The sequence below is a fragment of the Lutjanus erythropterus genome, chromosome 18 (genome assembly GCF_056507025.1).
Source record: "Lutjanus erythropterus isolate fLutEry1 chromosome 18, fLutEry1.hap2, whole genome shotgun sequence".
Classification (NCBI taxonomy): Eukaryota; Metazoa; Chordata; class Actinopteri; order Lutjaniformes; family Lutjanidae; genus Lutjanus; species Lutjanus erythropterus.
Window position 1 is genome coordinate 9,899,775 of NC_139334.1, and position 18,699 is coordinate 9,918,473.

The window sequence follows — 18,699 nt, forward strand, 5'->3', positions numbered from 1 at the left end:
CAGGCGTGCACACGATCTATTCCTCCCACATACAGTACAAGTAAGTGGTTTGACACAGGCAGATTTAAACACACAAACACACACACACACACACTGAAAACATGGAGGCAATTCAAGATTATGTTTTTGACAGACGGGAGCTGATGCAACTTTAATCTTATGCAAATCTTCCATCAGTTTTAGCACGTATCCACACATCATCATCATCGCTTCAAGTTTCCAACAGTTTCAAATGCATCAATCATTCTTGCTTGATTTGTAGTGTGTGTAGGTGAGAAGTGTTGATTAGCACCCAACCTTATTAAAAAAAGAAAATGGACATCACAAAATGTATCTGTCAAACACCACAAAGGATATCTGAAGCAACAGACGGCACGTATTTGCATTGGAATGAACTCCAGTACAAGTAATCCGCCATGGTGTGTCTCCTATTCTATACTGTGCAATATTAGCATCTCAGAGGAGGGTGTGTGTGTGATGCAACATTCAGACAAATAAATCTATTTTGAGACAAGGCAGACACATCTTCTCATCAGACATCAGAACCAAAAAGTTCCACGTTATGAGCAAGGGGAGAATCAACTTTATCTCCAAAGCGTACAATCAACAAAGACCCTCTTTTTTTTCTAATTTTTAACAACAAAATACAAGCATGTGTGTTTAAAGGCATCACCTTGTGCTTTAAATGACATCCAGATGTGACGGTCTCTTCCTCAATAACTCAAAACTAGATAAAGTTAAAGCTCTCAGTCACTAAATATGGTTCGCTGCCACATTTGAGCATCAATTTTCATCTGTAATGCTGAAAGACAAAAGAAAATAAAGACAAAAACAACATGAGGAGAAAGGGTGATTCACATACAGGCACTACAAAGTATATAAATATCAATACAGTAACTAATGTCAAACAAAACCAAGAAAAAGTACATCAATAACGGATGTAAAATAACAGCAAAACAAGCTGTGAGGAGCTTAAACAGAACAAAAAATGTGTTGACCTTTTGTCAGGAGTCCTTATCATGTCAGACTTTGCAGACAGAAACCTGGAGGCGTGAGGTTAAATTGTAAAACTGGTTTGAAGACAAACGTAGGTCTTCAGTTCTGCTTAACGATGTCTTGACAACCAAAACGGCAGGAACTGCAGATGCTACACATACAGAGCAAATAAAGCAAAAGTGTTGAGAAAACAAATATGAACATGAAATACAAACATTTCTTAACATGTGAACACGAAAAATGCCACTTGGTAAAAGAAGACAGTGAGGTTCGTTCAGAGACCATCCTCTAAACAGGTAAAAGGCCATGGATTCATCAGACTGTCATGCATGCCAGAGCGCTAATAAGTATTTTTTTTTTTTATCTTCAATACATAAATAATTTTCAACAGTTCAAATGTACACTCCTCTAACATATCTCTATGTCTTCATACAACCACAAATTACAAGATCAAATATAAACATTATACCAGCACAGACACAGTGACCTGAATGATTTTTGGCACACCAGATATCCACATCCATCTAAACTAGAGCTGCAATGATTATTAGATTATCCAATAAGTTGTCAACTATTAAATTAATGGCCAACTATTTTGATAGTAATTGTTTTGAGTCGTATTTTAAAGAAGAAATGCCCAAATTCTCTGATTCCAGCTTCTCAGGTGTGAATATTTTGTGGTTTTCTTTAGTCCTCCATGATAGTCAACTGAATATTTTTCAGTCGTGGACAAAACAAGACATTTGAAGATGTCACCTCAGCATTTTTCACTATTTCCTGACATTTTATGGACAAAACAACTAATCAAATCAGCAATAATGAAGATAATCATTAGTTGCAGCCCTAATCTTGACATACTGTCATAGATTTTAGCTCAGTTTGGAACAGGCTACATGATCATCTGGATATCTGGGTTTTGGCCATGGTAAGCAACAACAGCCTATAACAGCTGAAAAAAGGCTTAGTGCAAAAACTAAAATGTTGCAATACAGCATGCAATGGAACCCGCAGTTATACCTGCACGGATATAAAATATCTCCTCGCCATTACACGTACGTACGACATCAGAGAAACAATGCTTATTATTAAGAATTGCTGGAAACTAATCACACCAACCCCGAAGGGTTCTCGACTAACTAATAATCTTTAAATGATACATTTTTTTAACATTTTCTGATAGTAGAAAAATAGCTCAACAGCCTTATTTAACGTAAAATCAGGGATTTGTGTCGATAAGAATCAAAATATTCACTCTGTGAATAATCAGAGTGGAAATGCAATGCAAGTTTCACACTCAGTCAAGTAACTCACATGTTCTGGCTGTTCTACAAAGGCCACAGGAACTCTGAAATCCCAAATATGCTAATTGTCCTATATATAATGTATATATATATATATATATGTCTAAAAACTTCCTTTCCACAGAAACAAGAAAGAACCATCAGAGTAACAGAGGTAAAGCAGTGACAGACTGCGAGCTGACTGAGCCAGTGGTTCTCTCCTGTGCTCCGAGGAAGGAAGGCCGTCCCTGTTAAAGTTCTCCAGGTTTCTGGTTGCAGCTGGCGCACACACGCACAGGGTGGTCCCAGCCCCGCGACGGAACGGGCCGCCGCTCCGGGGAGCAGTCGTCACACACTCCCTGGCCACAGGCGCGGCAGTGGTGCTTGGACAGCTTGGCAGTGAACTCGCGTTGGCAGTTGTGGCAGGACAGGATGTCCTGGTCAGGCACCCAGTAGGCAGGACGGGCTGCATCTTTCACTAGACCTACAGGAGACACAAACACACACATAAACAAGTACATATTAGTCATACTATGAGGTTACATCTTTTACATTTACTACACACATGGTAGTCATTTGGTGGGGTAAACAGTTCTGGAGAAAGACACATATTTGATCCTCACTGTCTTGTTGATAGTTTAATCTGAGCACTGGGTGTGACACTGGAGAGACTCACTGGGATACCGGCGGTGCTGTCAATAACATGGTAGCACCACCCTAAAGCATACCCTGCTTTATTGTCTATCTTACTCTAAATGGGGTCATAATTTACACAATGAATATTAGGCTGCAATGATGATTTGAAACTAGAAATTGAGACCATAAACTCATTAGGAAACGGTTTACTGACATAATAAATCAAGTGAGAAGTAAGGTTATTTTCTCAAAAGACTTCATATCATTGGACTTCTTTTTACAACCAGTACCTCCTGCTTGACATTAGAAAGAATGCAGGTTTAAGGCACTCTGTTCACTCATTCTACTGTACATGGCTTTCTTGCTGAGAAGATCGATAGCACTTTCTATTATCTTAGAGATAGCATAAAAACTAGAGACAGAGGAAAACTGCTAGCTGGCTGGTTCAAAAGATAGTGTAGACCTACCCTATATCCACTGCCAAAGGGCATTGATGAACATGTTTTCAATAACCTGACATCCTGCTGGAAGCAAGATATTCTAACACCACGGAAGCTGACTAATTAGCATGTTATATCTCATTTGTTTAATCTGTACAGAAACTGAAGAGTGAAAACGGCGAGTTGTGGTTTTATGGGGGTTATGTACCGGACTTGGCAGGGAGAAATTACTTCCTGGAGTCTCTGCTGGTTGCCTGGCAACTGATCCCAGCCGAGGAATTGTCCAGAACATAACCCTCTGTCTAAAATGGCGAGGTATTTCTTTGATTTGAATGTAACCTATGAGCTACTTCCATCCCATCCCTGCTGATTAAATACTGCTCTATGCTGCAGTACCTGCATTTATTTACATTGACTTACTCAATTTAAAATACCAGACTGTTGATATCAACACTTTCTATTCTCAGTTACCATTGCTTTACCTTAGCTTTATCCATGCTTATTTTTCATTTCTACTGCTTGAAGAGCATCGTAACTTCAAATATGTGGTTGGGGTATCCATGGAAACATGGAAACAAGATTTGGAAATAAGCAGGCTAATTTAGTTGTGATTGGAGCAGACCTTCTGCTGCTCTGAGGTATTTTTGGGGTGGTGGATATGGAGACCTTTTCAGCAGGATATCAAGTTATCACAAACATGTTAATCTATGCCCTTTAAGAGTAAATATAAGACTACGGTTGGCTCATATATGCACCTAACATAAATTAATAATCATACTACTTACGCTCTGAATTAAGCACATGCTTTAATGGTTTTTCTAAATATGATTAAAACAAGTGAGAAACAACAACCAGAAGGAAAAATAAGGGCTATGATTTGTAGTGTATTTGACTGAGAGTACAGTTTTTATTCTTGCCAACACTTTGCAATCTCTTCCCATACGGAAGAGCCAGTTTTCTCAATCTAAAACACATTTTGGTTTATATTGACAGAAATGTGTCATATTGGCTGTTACAAAAATGTTCTTCTCACAAACACTGACAGGACCAAAGTGCATTCTCAACATTAGTGCAGACAGTGTGGAAGCGACTGCAGCAGCAAGTCTCATAAAATGAAACAAGTAAACACGGTAACTGGTCATCTATCTCACCTTTGCACTAGTCAATGTTAAACATTAAGGTAGCAGGACCCCTCTGCATGGAAGCACTGACACTGATATGCCGAAGGCTATTTTAGGTTCTGTAGCCAGTGTTTGTATGAGGATTTTAATTTTTTTAGTCTATAAAGGCCTCTTGTTGGCAATAAATGTAGACATTATTTGAAGGTTTGCTTAAAGGGATAGTTTAGACTATTTGATGTAGAGTTATCTGATGTACAAAAGCCAGTGTATTAGCGACAGTAGATGGCGGTCAGCACGGCTCCAGTTACGAGAAGCAAAGAAGGGCATCAGCATGGAAGCTAACAAATGTACTGCTGTGGACAGCGTAAACGACAAAATGTATTTTAGCCCCTTTAAAAGGTTCATTTCAAAATATCAGTATCAGTTTAAGTGTACACTATATTTAGTATAATATTACCATTTCACTTTGCTGTCAGACAGCATCCCAAAGGAAAAGTCAAACATCACTCTCTCCAAACCAATCAAACACCACAGGTTAAATCATTAATTTTGCTGATTTACTGCTGCCTCGATCTATTAGTATGTCTGTGGGACTTCAGGGAATCTTAACTGTCCTTTTAAATCACCAAAGTCACACAATAACAAAAACAAATGAACAGATTGAGGCAGACAAACAAATCCCACGATCTGTGAGGTAAGATTACTGATTTCACCTATGGAGTTTGGTTTTTTGGAAAAAGTGTTTTTTGGCTTATTTAACAACCATTTCCCATTCGAAATGCCTGTTTGACAGCAAAGTAAAGCTGTGATATTATTCTCAACACTTAAACTGATATTGATTTTTTTTAAGTGGATTTTGGTTTTGTTGCTTCCGTGCTGGTGCTCCTTTCTGCTTCTCCAAACTGGGTGGGGGCTGATTGTTATCTACTGTAGGTAATACACGTAGTACCTCACACAACCCCACTTCAAATAATCTGCACTATCCCTTTCATGAAACATGTCATTTCAATCACACATCTGAGTCTCTCAATAATACGTCATGTTGAAGCAGTAGGTCACACTATTTGCTCCTGTTTGAATTAAAATTATTTTTACAGCTTACTAGTCATTTGAAAGATCAGTTCCTTGATCTGTGACATTTGCATGATTTACAGAAAGTGAGCAAACACCTGTGAGCTTTTGGTAATTGCACAGGCTGTATTACAACTGGGCCAGTAGGACATTATATATTCCTTCCAAGGAAAGCTTTGCTGGCCAGACTGGTCCATGACATCTTTGAAAGTTCAAACTAGAAACAAGACCTCCCTACTTTTCTTTCTTACTCTAAGCACATTTGGCCTCTGCCACCAGAGGGCATCATATCTACTCACTCACATTTACTGGGTCATTTGCTCCTGTTACATAACAACCCTCTTTAGGTTTTGTTTTGGGCAACACTCACCAAGTGGGATGTCTATAGCAGTGACCACAACCCCGAAGGTGTTGGTCACGGCTTCTCCAACCTTCCTGGCGAGGTTTCCACCTTCTTCCTCCTCGAGCTCTGCCTCCAGCAGCTCTGCATGAAGATGAAAAAATGCCTTCGCTAGAGCCGAGCTCACCAAAATGTTAAACAGCTGCATAACACACACTCTTAGAATAAAGGTCAGAGGATTCTGTAATCTATGTTACAATTGTAACATGTAACAATCTTTAAAGAACGCTGTCTTCCAATAGATAGAACCCCTAGAACCCTTGATGAAACCTTTCTTCAAAAAGGGTTCCACAGAGGCAAATGGTTCTGGGTGAAACCTCAACCCTTCAGGAAGAGCCTTTCTCAACCCCTTATTTCTGAAAGAACACACAAAAGAACATTTGACATTATTCAGAGTGTGTGTACCTGCGTATGAGGCTCTCTGCTCGAAGCAGACGTCACAGACTCTGACAGGGGCAAGACCCCAGCCTCTCTCAGGGACAGGCGCAGCTTTGGAAGAGCAGCCATCGCAGAAGCCCTCCCCACAGGCACGGCAGTGATGTTTGGTGTCATTGTCCTGGAAGACTGTGTGACACTTATGGCACACCTTGTACAAAAGGAAAACAATAACAACATAGGCTGTTATTGACCACAAGCTGGAGGAAAGAAGATTTATCTTGTGACCTGCAAACATAATGTTGTGTAATGGGCACAGAGCAGCAGACAGTAAACATCCCTCTGGACACGAAAGTGTTGACTTGGCTGTTGGTGGCGGGTGGCACAGGGTGGGGCTGTGTGTCACTCACCAAGATGAGGGAGTTGGGTTTCCAGTAGGCTGGGGCGATCTGATCTGTCAGCCAAGAGGTGACGGCCTTGGCAGGCTTGACACTGAGCTCTGACACAGACTGGGCTACTAGGTTGACTCCGTCCAGAAGACGCTGCGCTGCATTGCTATTGTCCTTTAAAAAGCCATCCGACTGCAACAAGCACACAGGTTTTTACTACATAAGCAGATAAGTGATTATCTCTTGCCATAATTATAATTCTGTATGATAACAGATTGTTTGGGCTGCAACTAATGATTATTTTCATTGTTGATTAATTAATAAGTTATCTGGTCTATAAACTTCCAGATAATGGTGAAAAATGTTTCCCAAAGCCCAAGTTAACATCCTCAGATTTCTTGTTTTGCCCACAACTCAAAGATATTCTGTGTACTGTAATAGAGGACCAAAGAAAACAGAAAATATTCACATTTAAGAGGCTGGAATCTGAGAATTTCCTTAAAAAATAGTTGGTCATTGATTTCATAATTGATTCATAATCGATTAATTGTTGCAGCTCTATGTACATATAATCTACATCAGATAAATAAATTAAATAGCTTTGTCTTACCCCTGGCCATACATGCTGGATCTCAGTGCGGACAACCGTGTCCACAGGGTCCTGGTTCCCATACCAGTACTGACGGCTCCGATAGATCACTCCACAGTTGGGACATTCAATAACGTACCTGAACATATAGTAGAGACATAAACTCAGTCTCTGTGAAAATATAAATTGGTTTGGATTGGAGTGGATCATCTTTATTGTCCCAAAGGGGGCAATTTGGTTTGCTAACAGTAGTCAACAATTCACAACCAACACCCATCATAGGAATGAATAAAGAACATAAATACATATAAAAACATACAGCAGATTTCATCATAATAAAGTTGTAATGTAAATACATTTGAATCTGGGGTACTATTTGGAGCATGTAGGCTACTGTAAGTATAAAAAATAGATTTTAGGTCAGAGTCTGGAGCACCAGAGCTAAAATTAGGCTCTGTAAAGGTAACCTAAGCCTAACCCAAGTGTAGTTGCACATGACCCTGCAGGTCACTCAGCTGCTACTCACCCAGACCAGGCATATTTGGCGAGGCCCAACCACGGAGAGTCTGAGGAAGCCGAAGTCTTAGGGACAACTATCACTTCCTTTCCCCCTTCATAGCAGGCCTGAAATGATACAACACACAATGAATTTAACTCAAGACTCATCGGAACAAGAGTAAGAATTAAGTCAGTGGTGTAGAGAGAAAGCTCGGTTGAATTTAACTGAGAGACACAAACTCCTGTGCTTACCTTACAGATGTAAATGCGATTATCATACTGGACAGAATAACGGCAGCGATGCTTTGCCTCGTGGCAAACTCCTTCTCCTAAGTGGTTCATGCTGTTCTTGCAGCCGGATCTGGAATAAAAGTAATACGTCAGTATGTTTAACAACATGAAGAACAATAGACTGAATGTGACATTATAATGGTTACAAGTAGGGATATACTGACCCACAACTGAGGCACAGGCTGGAGCAGGTGAAGTACTCATCAGGAAAGAAGCAGCTGTGAGCTACAAGCTCACCTGCAATTTCTCCATTAAAGCGCTCACTCAATGCCTGCAGGAAAATCAAGGGGGAAAAATTAGCGAGAGCCAGACAAAACACCTCTTCATACAGTTATATTGCACAGACATATCTCAATACTGGCTTTAAAACAACAGAGATGTTGATCTGAAGCTGACTTTATACCTGCAGGGCTTTGAAGATGACCACAGGGGTGCGTGGGGAACGGGTGGCGTTGTTATCCAGGAGCTGCTCCAGTTTATTCTGCAGGCCACGGAAGTCAGTGGGAGGGTTGAGAGTCTGTGTGCCCCAATACTGGACAGAGCTGAAGGCCTCTGGGAAACGGGCAAGTTTCTTGAAGCGCTCCAACAGCAGCCGATCTACTGACTCAGATGACTTATCTAGAACAAGACACACATGGAGAGGTGACCTTAAAGTGTAATCACAATACAATGTAGATATTCCATTAGTATTTGTGTTTCAGAGCATCAGAAATAATTTGATGTACCCTGATTTTTTACACTTCCACTTGGTTATGTGAAATAGCAACATAAGAGAAATCTATTAGAAAGATATTAGACATGTATTACAAATATTTGCACCATGTCAACACAGATTGACAGAACGCAGAAAGAGACAGTTTCCACAATTAATGGCTGACGCATGCTTGAACAGGGGAGGAAGATTAATATATATGTGTGTTTGTACATATAGACATATAAACACACATTAAAATAATAAATAATAACTTTATTCATATAGCACCTTTTAAAACAGAATTTAAGAGTTTATAAAGTGTTTTGACAGACAAAGCAAAAGAGCAGGATACCCAGGTTATTATAGATTATTTGATTAGAATGTATGTATGATAGTGTATTCACTATATTAAATTTAAAATTTTTTACATTATACATTGAACTATGAAGCATTTTGAAAATTAAAAAAAACATATAACCCACTGTATTGTGTATAAGTGTCAAAAATATTGCAGCATCAGCCATCAGGCCAAAACATCCCTACACCAGAGATAAAGCTATGAGCAAACACGTAGCTCATGTAGTTAATTTATTTTACATATGCTGTTCCATGTCTTGAAGGCAGTATTCCTGTAAGTTTTAGTACATTGTGTACTTTACACTCCAAGGCCTACCACGTTTTGAATGTGCTTCTTCTCCCTGATAAACAGTGATTTGTTTCCATACATTTCTATACTGTGTGAAAAACAACTTGAAGAGACTGGCAGCTCACTTGAGTGATGTCATGCACCACAGTTAATATCAGGTCTTTTATTTCCTTCAGTTATTTTATTGCTGCATGGAAATGGGGCACAGACTTAATAAAAAAAAACCCTGCACTTACAACGGCAGAGATAACAGAAGTCTGAGCACAGTAAAAGCAGGCATGATGCTCACTACTGGGGGTTAGGGTTAAGTAAAGCTAACTACAAGTCTCTGCAAGCTAATATTCATACTGTAGCAAAAACAATAGAAACCAGCAGCTGCCTGCACATTGTGGGAAAACAGTAAGTGATTCTGGAGAAAGATAGATGACTGTTGAGTTTCATTCCAAGGTTATCAAATACTGACATTTTGGAACAAGACTCAACAAATATCTATCTTACCAACAGGTGATTGGCCAAAAATACGCTGTCTATGGCAGCTTTAAATCGTGTGAGTTGCATGCACTGGAAATGGTTGACAGTGAAGTATGAGTTGTAGCAAGTGGCGTGAAACATGCAAAAACTGGCCTCGTCTTTTAAGTGTGTGACTGCAGCTACAAATCTGTGTCATTTTTGACTTTGCTGTACATTCTGCAGAAGAAGTAGTTACACATTTCACAAAAAGTTGGAATGCCAATTGCCACCTCTGGTAAAACACTGTAGACTAAACCTGTAATTATCTATAGATGCTTAACCCTTAGTTTACCTTAAAGGCACCACCTACCATCCCTGCTGGTGATGCAAACCTACATGGTGATCGGGTCACAATTTTTGTTCTAATGGAAGTTTTTAAAGTCCCAGTGTATACAATTTATTGGCAGAATATAGCAGAAATTTAAGTGTGTTTTTGTTAGTTTATAAACACCTGAAATTTGTTGCGTTTTCATTACCTTAGAATAGGTTGTTTATATGTACCAAGGGTGGCGGGTCCTCTTCCGTGGAGGCCGACACATTGAACCTCCATGTTTCTATAGTAGCCCAGAGCAGACAAACCAAACACTGGCTCCAGAGAGGGCCTTTCACAAGTTTCCCAGCCACCATAGTTCATCTTACACACTTACTAAGAGGCGGGCGAGGCAAGTGGTATTCAGCTGGCTGCAAAAGACAATCTCACTGCGAAATTCACTAAATGCTACCTGGACCTTTTAGTAAAATTCTACTTATAGTTTTGACTCTAATAATGTGAAATACACAAAGCAATTACACTCTAAATGTGTAATAGATAAATTACTTATACTTCATAGCAGAAAAGTTAATTAGAAGAGTTAATCAGGAAGGCAATCTAGACACAAAGAACAGCAACAACGAAGAAGAAAATGTTAAAAAGACATTATTGTAGTTGCTAAATCATTAAAAAAACATGTTTCGGTCTTCCTCAGGACTTGAATAAAGTATTTTTTATAGTCTTGCTTCCATGTTGTTAATATTTTTTGTTATATTTTTAATTGCCTTCCTGTTTATCCTGTTTTTTCCGTTTTCAAAGAGCACCCAGAACACCTCTGATCTGTGGTTGAGTATACAGAGTCATCTCCTTTTCCCAGAAGTGTTGAGATGTTTTACCTGAACCAAGCAGCTTAGTGTGGACTGTCTCATGGAAGATGACCACTGCAGGGCCCAGGGTGGACAGTGGGACATCCAGGCCACAGCGGGCCGTCGTGGCCTTCAGCTCCTTGGTGAAATGTTTCAGGTAAGCGTCCGAGGCATCCCCGAGAAACTTGAAGAGGTCATCATGGAGGCGGTCAGCGTGGGTGCGGTAAATGATGAGGTCAGAGATGGCGAGCACCTTGAGCAGGAGACGGGTTCTCTGGCCCTGTTTGGAACTGTTCCCGAGCAACCCCTCCGTGTCGATGACCACTACTTTACGGGTGGGGTCAAATGCCGCCCACACACCCACAGTGCAGGACTCCTGTGTGGGAGACGTCTTGAACACCTCTCTGCCCATGAAGAATGTGTGGTTCAGGGTGTGAGATTTTCCTTCTCCGGTGTTGCCAAAGATGGACACCACCTTCAGCAGCTGGTCAGGCTCGCAGCTCAAACGCTTTACAAAAGAAGTGTGATCTTTTATCTTGAGGGGAACAAGAGTTTAGAAGTAATAATTAGTTAGTTAAACAAAAATATGCACAGCATAGAATAAGTAAGACAGTAATACAGTATGTACAGTACTGTGTTTTAGGTAGTGCTGGGTACATTTAAGGTATTGACCAAAATAACCATCACAAAGTAGTTGTGTACAAACTTCTTCATTTAAACAATACCTGCATTTAATCCTTTTTGTAATCACATCTAGAAAAAAAACAAACTATTTGTATAGTTTCATCTGCAGCCAATCACAGCAAGAATATTTTGATTTAATATGACATGTGATTGGCTACAACGCATACAGTCTGTGGTGTGGTTAAATCAAGCATGGTGTATTTGATGGAGTTGGCAGTTCAGCGTGCTGAGACACTGCCAAAATGTTCAAAAGTTTTGCTATACTACACGCCTGTGGTGTCGATAAAAATAAATACATGTAATGTTGAAGAATTATTCCTTTCCATTAACACGATAGGCATTAAATTAAGTAGAAAAAATGTATTAAATATGCACATCTTTCTTATTGCACAGACTCAGGCACTGTTTAAGCACAAAAGTTAATGACCTTGTCTACCTTAGTCACACTTTTGCACAGACTTTTATACTACACACATTATTTTATACTTTTATGTTGTTTTATAGTGTTTTTTAATACTGGACATGCTGTGTTATACCATTTTTATGCTACTTTACACTATTTTTATACCAGACATACTATACATACTACATATATGCACATACTGTTTGATATTTTGATGTTTTGATGCATTCTGTTTTATACAGTTTTTACACTGTTTTGTACCATTTTTATACTGCACATATTGTTTTATCCTGGTACTGTACAGGCTTTATATTGTTTTTAGCTGTTTATCAGCTAGTTTCTAGTATATTTTATATTTGTTAATAGACACTGCACTGATGACTTTTCACTGCATTGAAAACTTGTTTACTTCTGCCAATCATAATAAAGCCTTTGAATCCTGATACCCAGCACTACCTTTAGGTGTTTTGATTCTATTTGCATTCAATGGCGAGTGTCACTTTTGCACAACTCACCTGCATTTCCTCATTCTCATCAACCAACAGAAAACTGGAAACCTTCTCCAGAAGTTTTGCTCTCTGGGACTTGATCTCATCATTGACTATTTGGACAGCGGGCGGGACAGATGTCTGGACAGAGTTGACCACAGCCGGTTTGGGCAGCGGAGGGTAAGATGTGAGCTGGTGTTTCTTCTTGTTGCCTCCGCTGTGGGTGCGTTTCTGACAGTCTTGGCACAAGTTAACTTTGCAGTTCTGGCAGCGGACCACAGATCTGTGGCGCTTGGCATTGTCTCCATTACCTCCTTTACAGTTGTCACAGTAGGGGACGTGGCCTGGACCTATCTGAACCCTCTCATGGTTCTTCAGACGCTCCTGACTGTGGAGCTCCAGCTCACAGCGGACACACTGCAGGCTCTTGCATTCATCACACTCAAAAGCAGCCTCCTCAGAGCCACCACAGGCATAACTCTCCTGACATATTAGACTGGTATTGACTCCCTTTTCTGAGGATGAGCCATGGCCACTCATCGTTTCTTACAGGATAAATACAGATCAGTGAATATTGCAACACCTTTGACAAGAGCACCAGTAATTTCAAGTTAATGAAAAACGTACAACATGCAGTAATACTGACAACTGAACTGACCAAATACAATGACTAACAGAGCTGCATAGTAACAAGGCTGGTGTAACAACGAAGTCTGAACAATAATACAACAACCTAATTAACTCAGCATGATTTTAAAACACTTAAAACTGTTAAAAACATATAATATAGTGCAACGAACGGTGAGGCAATGAAGCACAAACAGCCGAGTAACACCTGATATCTTTCTCCCACCAACAGTTAGCTTGTTGTTCATGTACTAAAGTTAGCACTTAGCTGCAGCATTACATAAAAATATATGTCATTTAGCGAATTAAACTAAAATAATACAGAAAGAAATTCAGGTAGTTAGCTTGTACCAACCGAGACAATGAACTCTCCCTGAAAAGATGAATGTGCAAATGTTGATGCTAACAACAGGCTAGCTAGCAGACTGACCCTCAGTAGCTCGCAGGAGGCAAACTCGGTGGATAATTTGGCAACAAAGCAGCAAAACGTACTTTACAGCTGCTCGGTTTCGATGGACAGTTTTGACTTTTCCCAAAGGAAAGCTGTAATTATCGTCCTACGAGTACATAGCCGTCCTAACAAGCAGCTAGCCTCTCCTCCAGTTTGTCAACTGAGCTGTAACAACATATCAACAAAAACAACAGCCAGTCAGTCGATGTCCAAAGCTCGGGTTTCCGCGGGCCGTTTTTACTTTCAAACTTGAGAGAAATCCGCACGATTCCGTTTAAAAAGTCTTTAAAAAGTGTTAATGTGTTTGAATCCTTCCGAGCAGTGTCATTGTTTTGTTCTTCAGCCCCCTCCCTGCCAGGATCTCTCTAGCTACGTTATTTTGTTGCCAGGTCAGATCAGCTGATCAGATTATTTTCAGTCACAGGGTCAGAGGAGGGTAAAGAGCGGCGGCATCATGGGAAATGTAGTCAGTTCAGCTGTGAGGCGACCAAGCTGAGTCGACAATTTCTGTGCCGTTTCCAACATGTTTTTATATGCTCACTAAGCTCAGCTTTTTATTTTGATATTCTGTCACTATTGAGAAAGTTTGGCCATTTTTCCGAGAATTTTGCTTTTTTACTGATACTACGTTGATATTAAAATAATAAGAAACCTTCTCAGATGAAGGAGTTAGCATTTTGAGATATCAAGTCATTATTTTGACAGTCTAGCCCATTATTTTGAGATTTAAAAAAGTTATAATTTTGTGAAAGTTTCTCATAATTTTGAGATACTCCTTATTTTGAGATACTAACTTATTTTGAGGTTTGTTACTATTTTGACACAAATAATGAAAAACTTTCTCAAAATAATGGGTCACTGAGTTAGTATCAAAATAATGAGAAACTTTGTCTCCAAATAATGAGTTAGAACTATTAACTCATTATTTTACTAGTATGAGTTAGTTAGTATTATTATGAATTTATTATTTTGAGAAAGTTTCTCATTATTTTGAGGCTATATAGATTATTTTGAGAAAGTAAGTCACTGTTGGAGACAGTAGATCTTTAATTTTATAAATTTTCTCATTTTAATGACTTACAGGATCCTTTTTTCTATCCCACTGGTAGAAATGGGCTTCTATATTTTTTCAGTTTAACTTACAGAATTTGATTGATGCCATAAAACCTTAATATTTTGGCTGCAGACCTGCAAGGTTTAGGCTGTCTGGCATGGACTGTAAATAACTGTTGAATGAGAGGAAGCGGAAATTTTTTTTTACACCCTTTCTACAGGCAGGTTGGGAACTCAAACCATCTTAAGCTCTTGGACTTTTGCTGTCCTAACCCTAGGCACTGTAAAATACCATCAGTTATTAGAAGACCAAAAGAAAAAAGCTCAGCCACATACCTAAGATTACTTTCAAGATAATGTTTGTTATTTGTAGGAACTCAGTGTTTTTTCCCCCCTTTGTATCTTATTAAAAAGATACAGACAAAGCAAAATGATTGTGAGTTGGTGTTTTAATTAAAGGATTTTGATGAGTATAATCTTTAATCTTTAATAGTTTCTTTTGGTACCTATCGCGATCATTTTGGGCATACTGTGGGCATACTGTAATTAAAAAGTCATATCTTTGATCATTATTTTAGAGAATTCCATGTGGGTGGTTGCTTTAAAAGTAATTGTCAGAAAAATGCCTCAGTGTAAGCTTTCAAACAGAGGATGCATTTAAATGGCTTTTGTCTTGCAAAGTAGCACTTCAAAGTATCAGTAGGTGACCATTTGTCCCAAATGGCTTTGTGTTTTCCCTCCATTTCTTTACTGACAGTACCCTCCACTGTAGGATCTGCAAACTGACAAACAACTGACAATAAAACATCTCTTACACTGCAGTGCTTTTATATCAAAATTTTAAACACACAAACACACACAAATATGAACAACAGCGAAAAATCAAACATGAAACCAAGGAAAGATTAGAAAAAAGAGCAGAACAGGCTTTTGCAATTAATTTGGGATAAAGATGGTCACATTTCTGACAGGACAGATGTCAGCAAAGATTTTGAATGATCTAAAATGATGTGGCTTTTGAGCACAATCCATATTACACAATAAAAATGCATACGTTGTCCTAAAAACCTCTTAACAGTGTCGACCAGACGGAGTACATTCAGTCCAGTCTTTGACACCACATCAGATGAACCTGAAGATTCTCCTCCATCCACCATCACAAAAACTCTTTAAACGTTTAATCAGGTTGAGCTTTTTAGACTTTGTTCCAGTGTGCTTTTGTTTGATGGCAATGAATATGGCCCGGTCAAACACATCTTTGAGGTTGTGTTGGGTCAGAGCTGAACACTCCACATAGTCCTGAGCTCTGATCCTGTGTGCCAGCCTCTTGGCCCGGCTGAAGTGCACCGGTTTGGTTCCCCGCTGGTCCAGGTGGATGAGCACGTCCACATTATGGCAAAGGTCTGACTGAGTCCCAACCAGAACGATGGGAGAGGTGGGGTTGCCAGCACGGATCTGTGGGATCCATTTAGCGGTGATGTTGTTGAAGGAGACAGGGCTGACCAGGCTGAAGCAAAGGATGAAGACATCCACATGGGCATAGCACAGAGAGCGAAGATGTCCAAACTCATCCTGTAAAATCAGATATTTAAAGAGATGATGAGGAGGAAAGGACTAAATATTGAAAGAAATCACAATGTGGTGAGTAATATCTACCTGTCCTGCAGTGTCTATCAGCTTGATACGAGTTGGAACCCCGTTCACATGAACCAAACCTGGAAATCAAGTAGAAAAACAAGTTGTATTGATCAGTCAAGCAAAAAGAAAAGGAAAAAGAAAATAGTTGAAAAAAGTATAATTTCAAGTTAACGGTCTTGACAGATGTTTCAATTTTGAATCAAACTCATTGAAATAAACTGGGGAAAAAAGTTCCAAGAAAGTCAAACCTATGATTAAAATTATTTACTTTTACTTTTCTTTCTTTCCTTCATTCATTCTTTCTTTCTTTAAAAACAAGTATTTCAAAAAATAGTTTGCACCCAAAGAATGACAAATCAGGTTCACAGCTCACTCTGAACAGTTTCTGAAATACCAATTTTGGGAGGTTTCTAAAACTCAAAGATTCAAGTTTATCTAAAGAAGCAAAGTAAATGATCTCAATTACCTCTTTGAGTTTGACTCAAACTTTTCTCAACTTTTAAAAAGTGTTCACTCACCAGTGAAAACATCAAAAGCAGTTTGCCTGTACTCGCTGTTGTATCCGTTGAAGATGTAGCTGATGATCATGCTTGTCTTCCCCACAGCTCCATCACCAACCAGCATGCAGCTCACCTCTTCCCTCAGCCTGTTTGCCCTCTCATGTCTCTGACAGGCCTGTGCCATCTTTATCTTTAGATTATCACTCCATTATTATCCCACCAGCAGCAGTTTGAAAGGTCTGTGCAGGAGTGTAGCAGCGCAGTGTTACTGTAAAAGATGTCTTCCTAACCCCCAGGGGCTCGTTGGTGCCAATAAAGGCCGGGGGACACCTCAATTTGAAAGAACAAAGGCGCCCAATCAGATGAGTGATGCTCCAAGACGTTGTCTGTAAACCTTTGATGCAGACTAACGTGGTCCCTCCCACAAAGACGAGCTTGATGACCACTGAACGTAACAATAGATAATAAGATTTTCTGTTGATGGATTCTACTGTAAATTGTATAACTAATTTATAAGTAGCCTACTGTAATAACTTACTGCTGTCTGTTACTGCTGTTTGTCTGGTTCTGTATGTATTAATGTGTTTTTTAATGTTTATATTTTTTTCTAACTAGAATCCATTCGTAATTTCATTGTACCTGCGCCTAACTACGAGGAACAAAAATGACACAAATACTGGAAAATAAAGAATAAATTAATGCAGAAATAAATAATTACCTGCCTAATATCTGGTTAATACAGAAAAACAAAAAAATTTCACTCGTTTCTTGTTCTTAGTTTGCCAGACTGAATTGAATAATGGAGTGAACCGATGATAGGCGGACCCACAAGAAATACTGTTTTGCTTGATATAGTCACATTATTAAAGCAAAATAGTAATATATTTAGATAATATGGTGCCTTTGTCATTGTGAGGGTTAAGCTTCTGCCAAATGACATAAGCACAGATAAATGAATGCAGAAATGAATTATTGCATACCTAAAGATAGTAAAAATATTTCGGCAGTGGCAATTTTTGTATTTTTACATGCATCCGTCCATCCATTCGTGTATTTGTGATCAATAATTTATCAATAATTGCGTGTAATACCGTCATCCGCCTATAGAGGGAGGCGTTGTTCCAGAATCGACATGTGCGTGTCCACCTCTGGGATCTGTTCTGATTCTGCTTTTTATTTGTTCTTGAACGTTTCGCTGCTGTTCACTGTTAGTCATGAACAGAAGTATACAAGTGGCATCTGTATTTTTGGTTTTCAAGTGTGTCAGAATGTTTAGCCTCACGCTAAAGACCTGTTTTTAATTTCATAATTCATTTCACTAATAGAATTTTTTTCACGGCAGCCACTTTGACATGAAATCATAGAATAAACACAGGTGTTACTAATGAAGGTTTAGTTCCATTCAGGTCAGACGGAGTCAGTTACTGTGCTTCTGTGTATGTTGGCTCACTGGAAAGACTCTACTACACTAAATGGAGTGGGACATTGATTAATTTCATTTGTAACACCTGTGTTTATTTCATATCGACATGGCTGCTGTGGAAAAGTTTTTCGTCAGCACAGCTTTCAGGATCCATATGCAACTTTGGTATCACAGACATTTAAAATTTTCCCAGACTTGTTTCCCGAGCTGTCATATTGTTCATCTTTCAATCTATAAATTCAGTTTTCTGAGAGCGCTCACAGGCAGCTTTATTCTCCCATGTAAAAGGGGCAAAGGGCACAGCTGAGGGGGCATTGTTAGGCTGTCACCAGCTGCAGTTTATAGCAGAAACTTCATGTGCCATGTTTCATCCTGTCTGT

General features: G+C 39.2%; 2 protein-coding genes across 2 annotated transcripts; both read right to left on the minus strand.

Annotated features, from left to right (window-relative positions):
- Positions 1-118: 118 nt before the first annotated feature.
- LOC146310631 (zinc finger FYVE domain-containing protein 1-like) lies at positions 119-13,331 on the minus strand. The gene is made up of 11 exons (XM_084742342.1): positions 12,655-13,331; positions 11,083-11,587; positions 8,490-8,704; positions 8,251-8,357; positions 8,048-8,156; positions 7,824-7,921; positions 7,319-7,436; positions 6,730-6,900; positions 6,350-6,530; positions 5,915-6,028; positions 119-2,760 (listed from the first exon to the last, which is right to left on the minus strand). The coding sequence occupies exons 1-11, from the start codon at positions 13,165-13,167 to the stop codon at positions 2,528-2,530; spliced, it is 2,364 nt and encodes a 787-aa protein (XP_084598468.1). The 5' UTR covers positions 13,168-13,331; the 3' UTR covers positions 119-2,527.
- Positions 13,332-15,569: 2,238 nt separating this feature from the next.
- Positions 15,570-17,217, minus strand: LOC146310632 (rho-related GTP-binding protein RhoV-like). The gene is made up of 3 exons (XM_084742296.1): positions 16,915-17,217; positions 16,415-16,473; positions 15,570-16,330 (listed from the first exon to the last, which is right to left on the minus strand). Exons 1-3 carry the CDS (start codon positions 17,078-17,080, stop codon positions 15,881-15,883), a joined length of 675 nt encoding a protein of 224 aa, XP_084598422.1. The 5' UTR covers positions 17,081-17,217; the 3' UTR covers positions 15,570-15,880.
- Between the last annotated feature and the right edge of the window lie 1,482 nt (positions 17,218-18,699).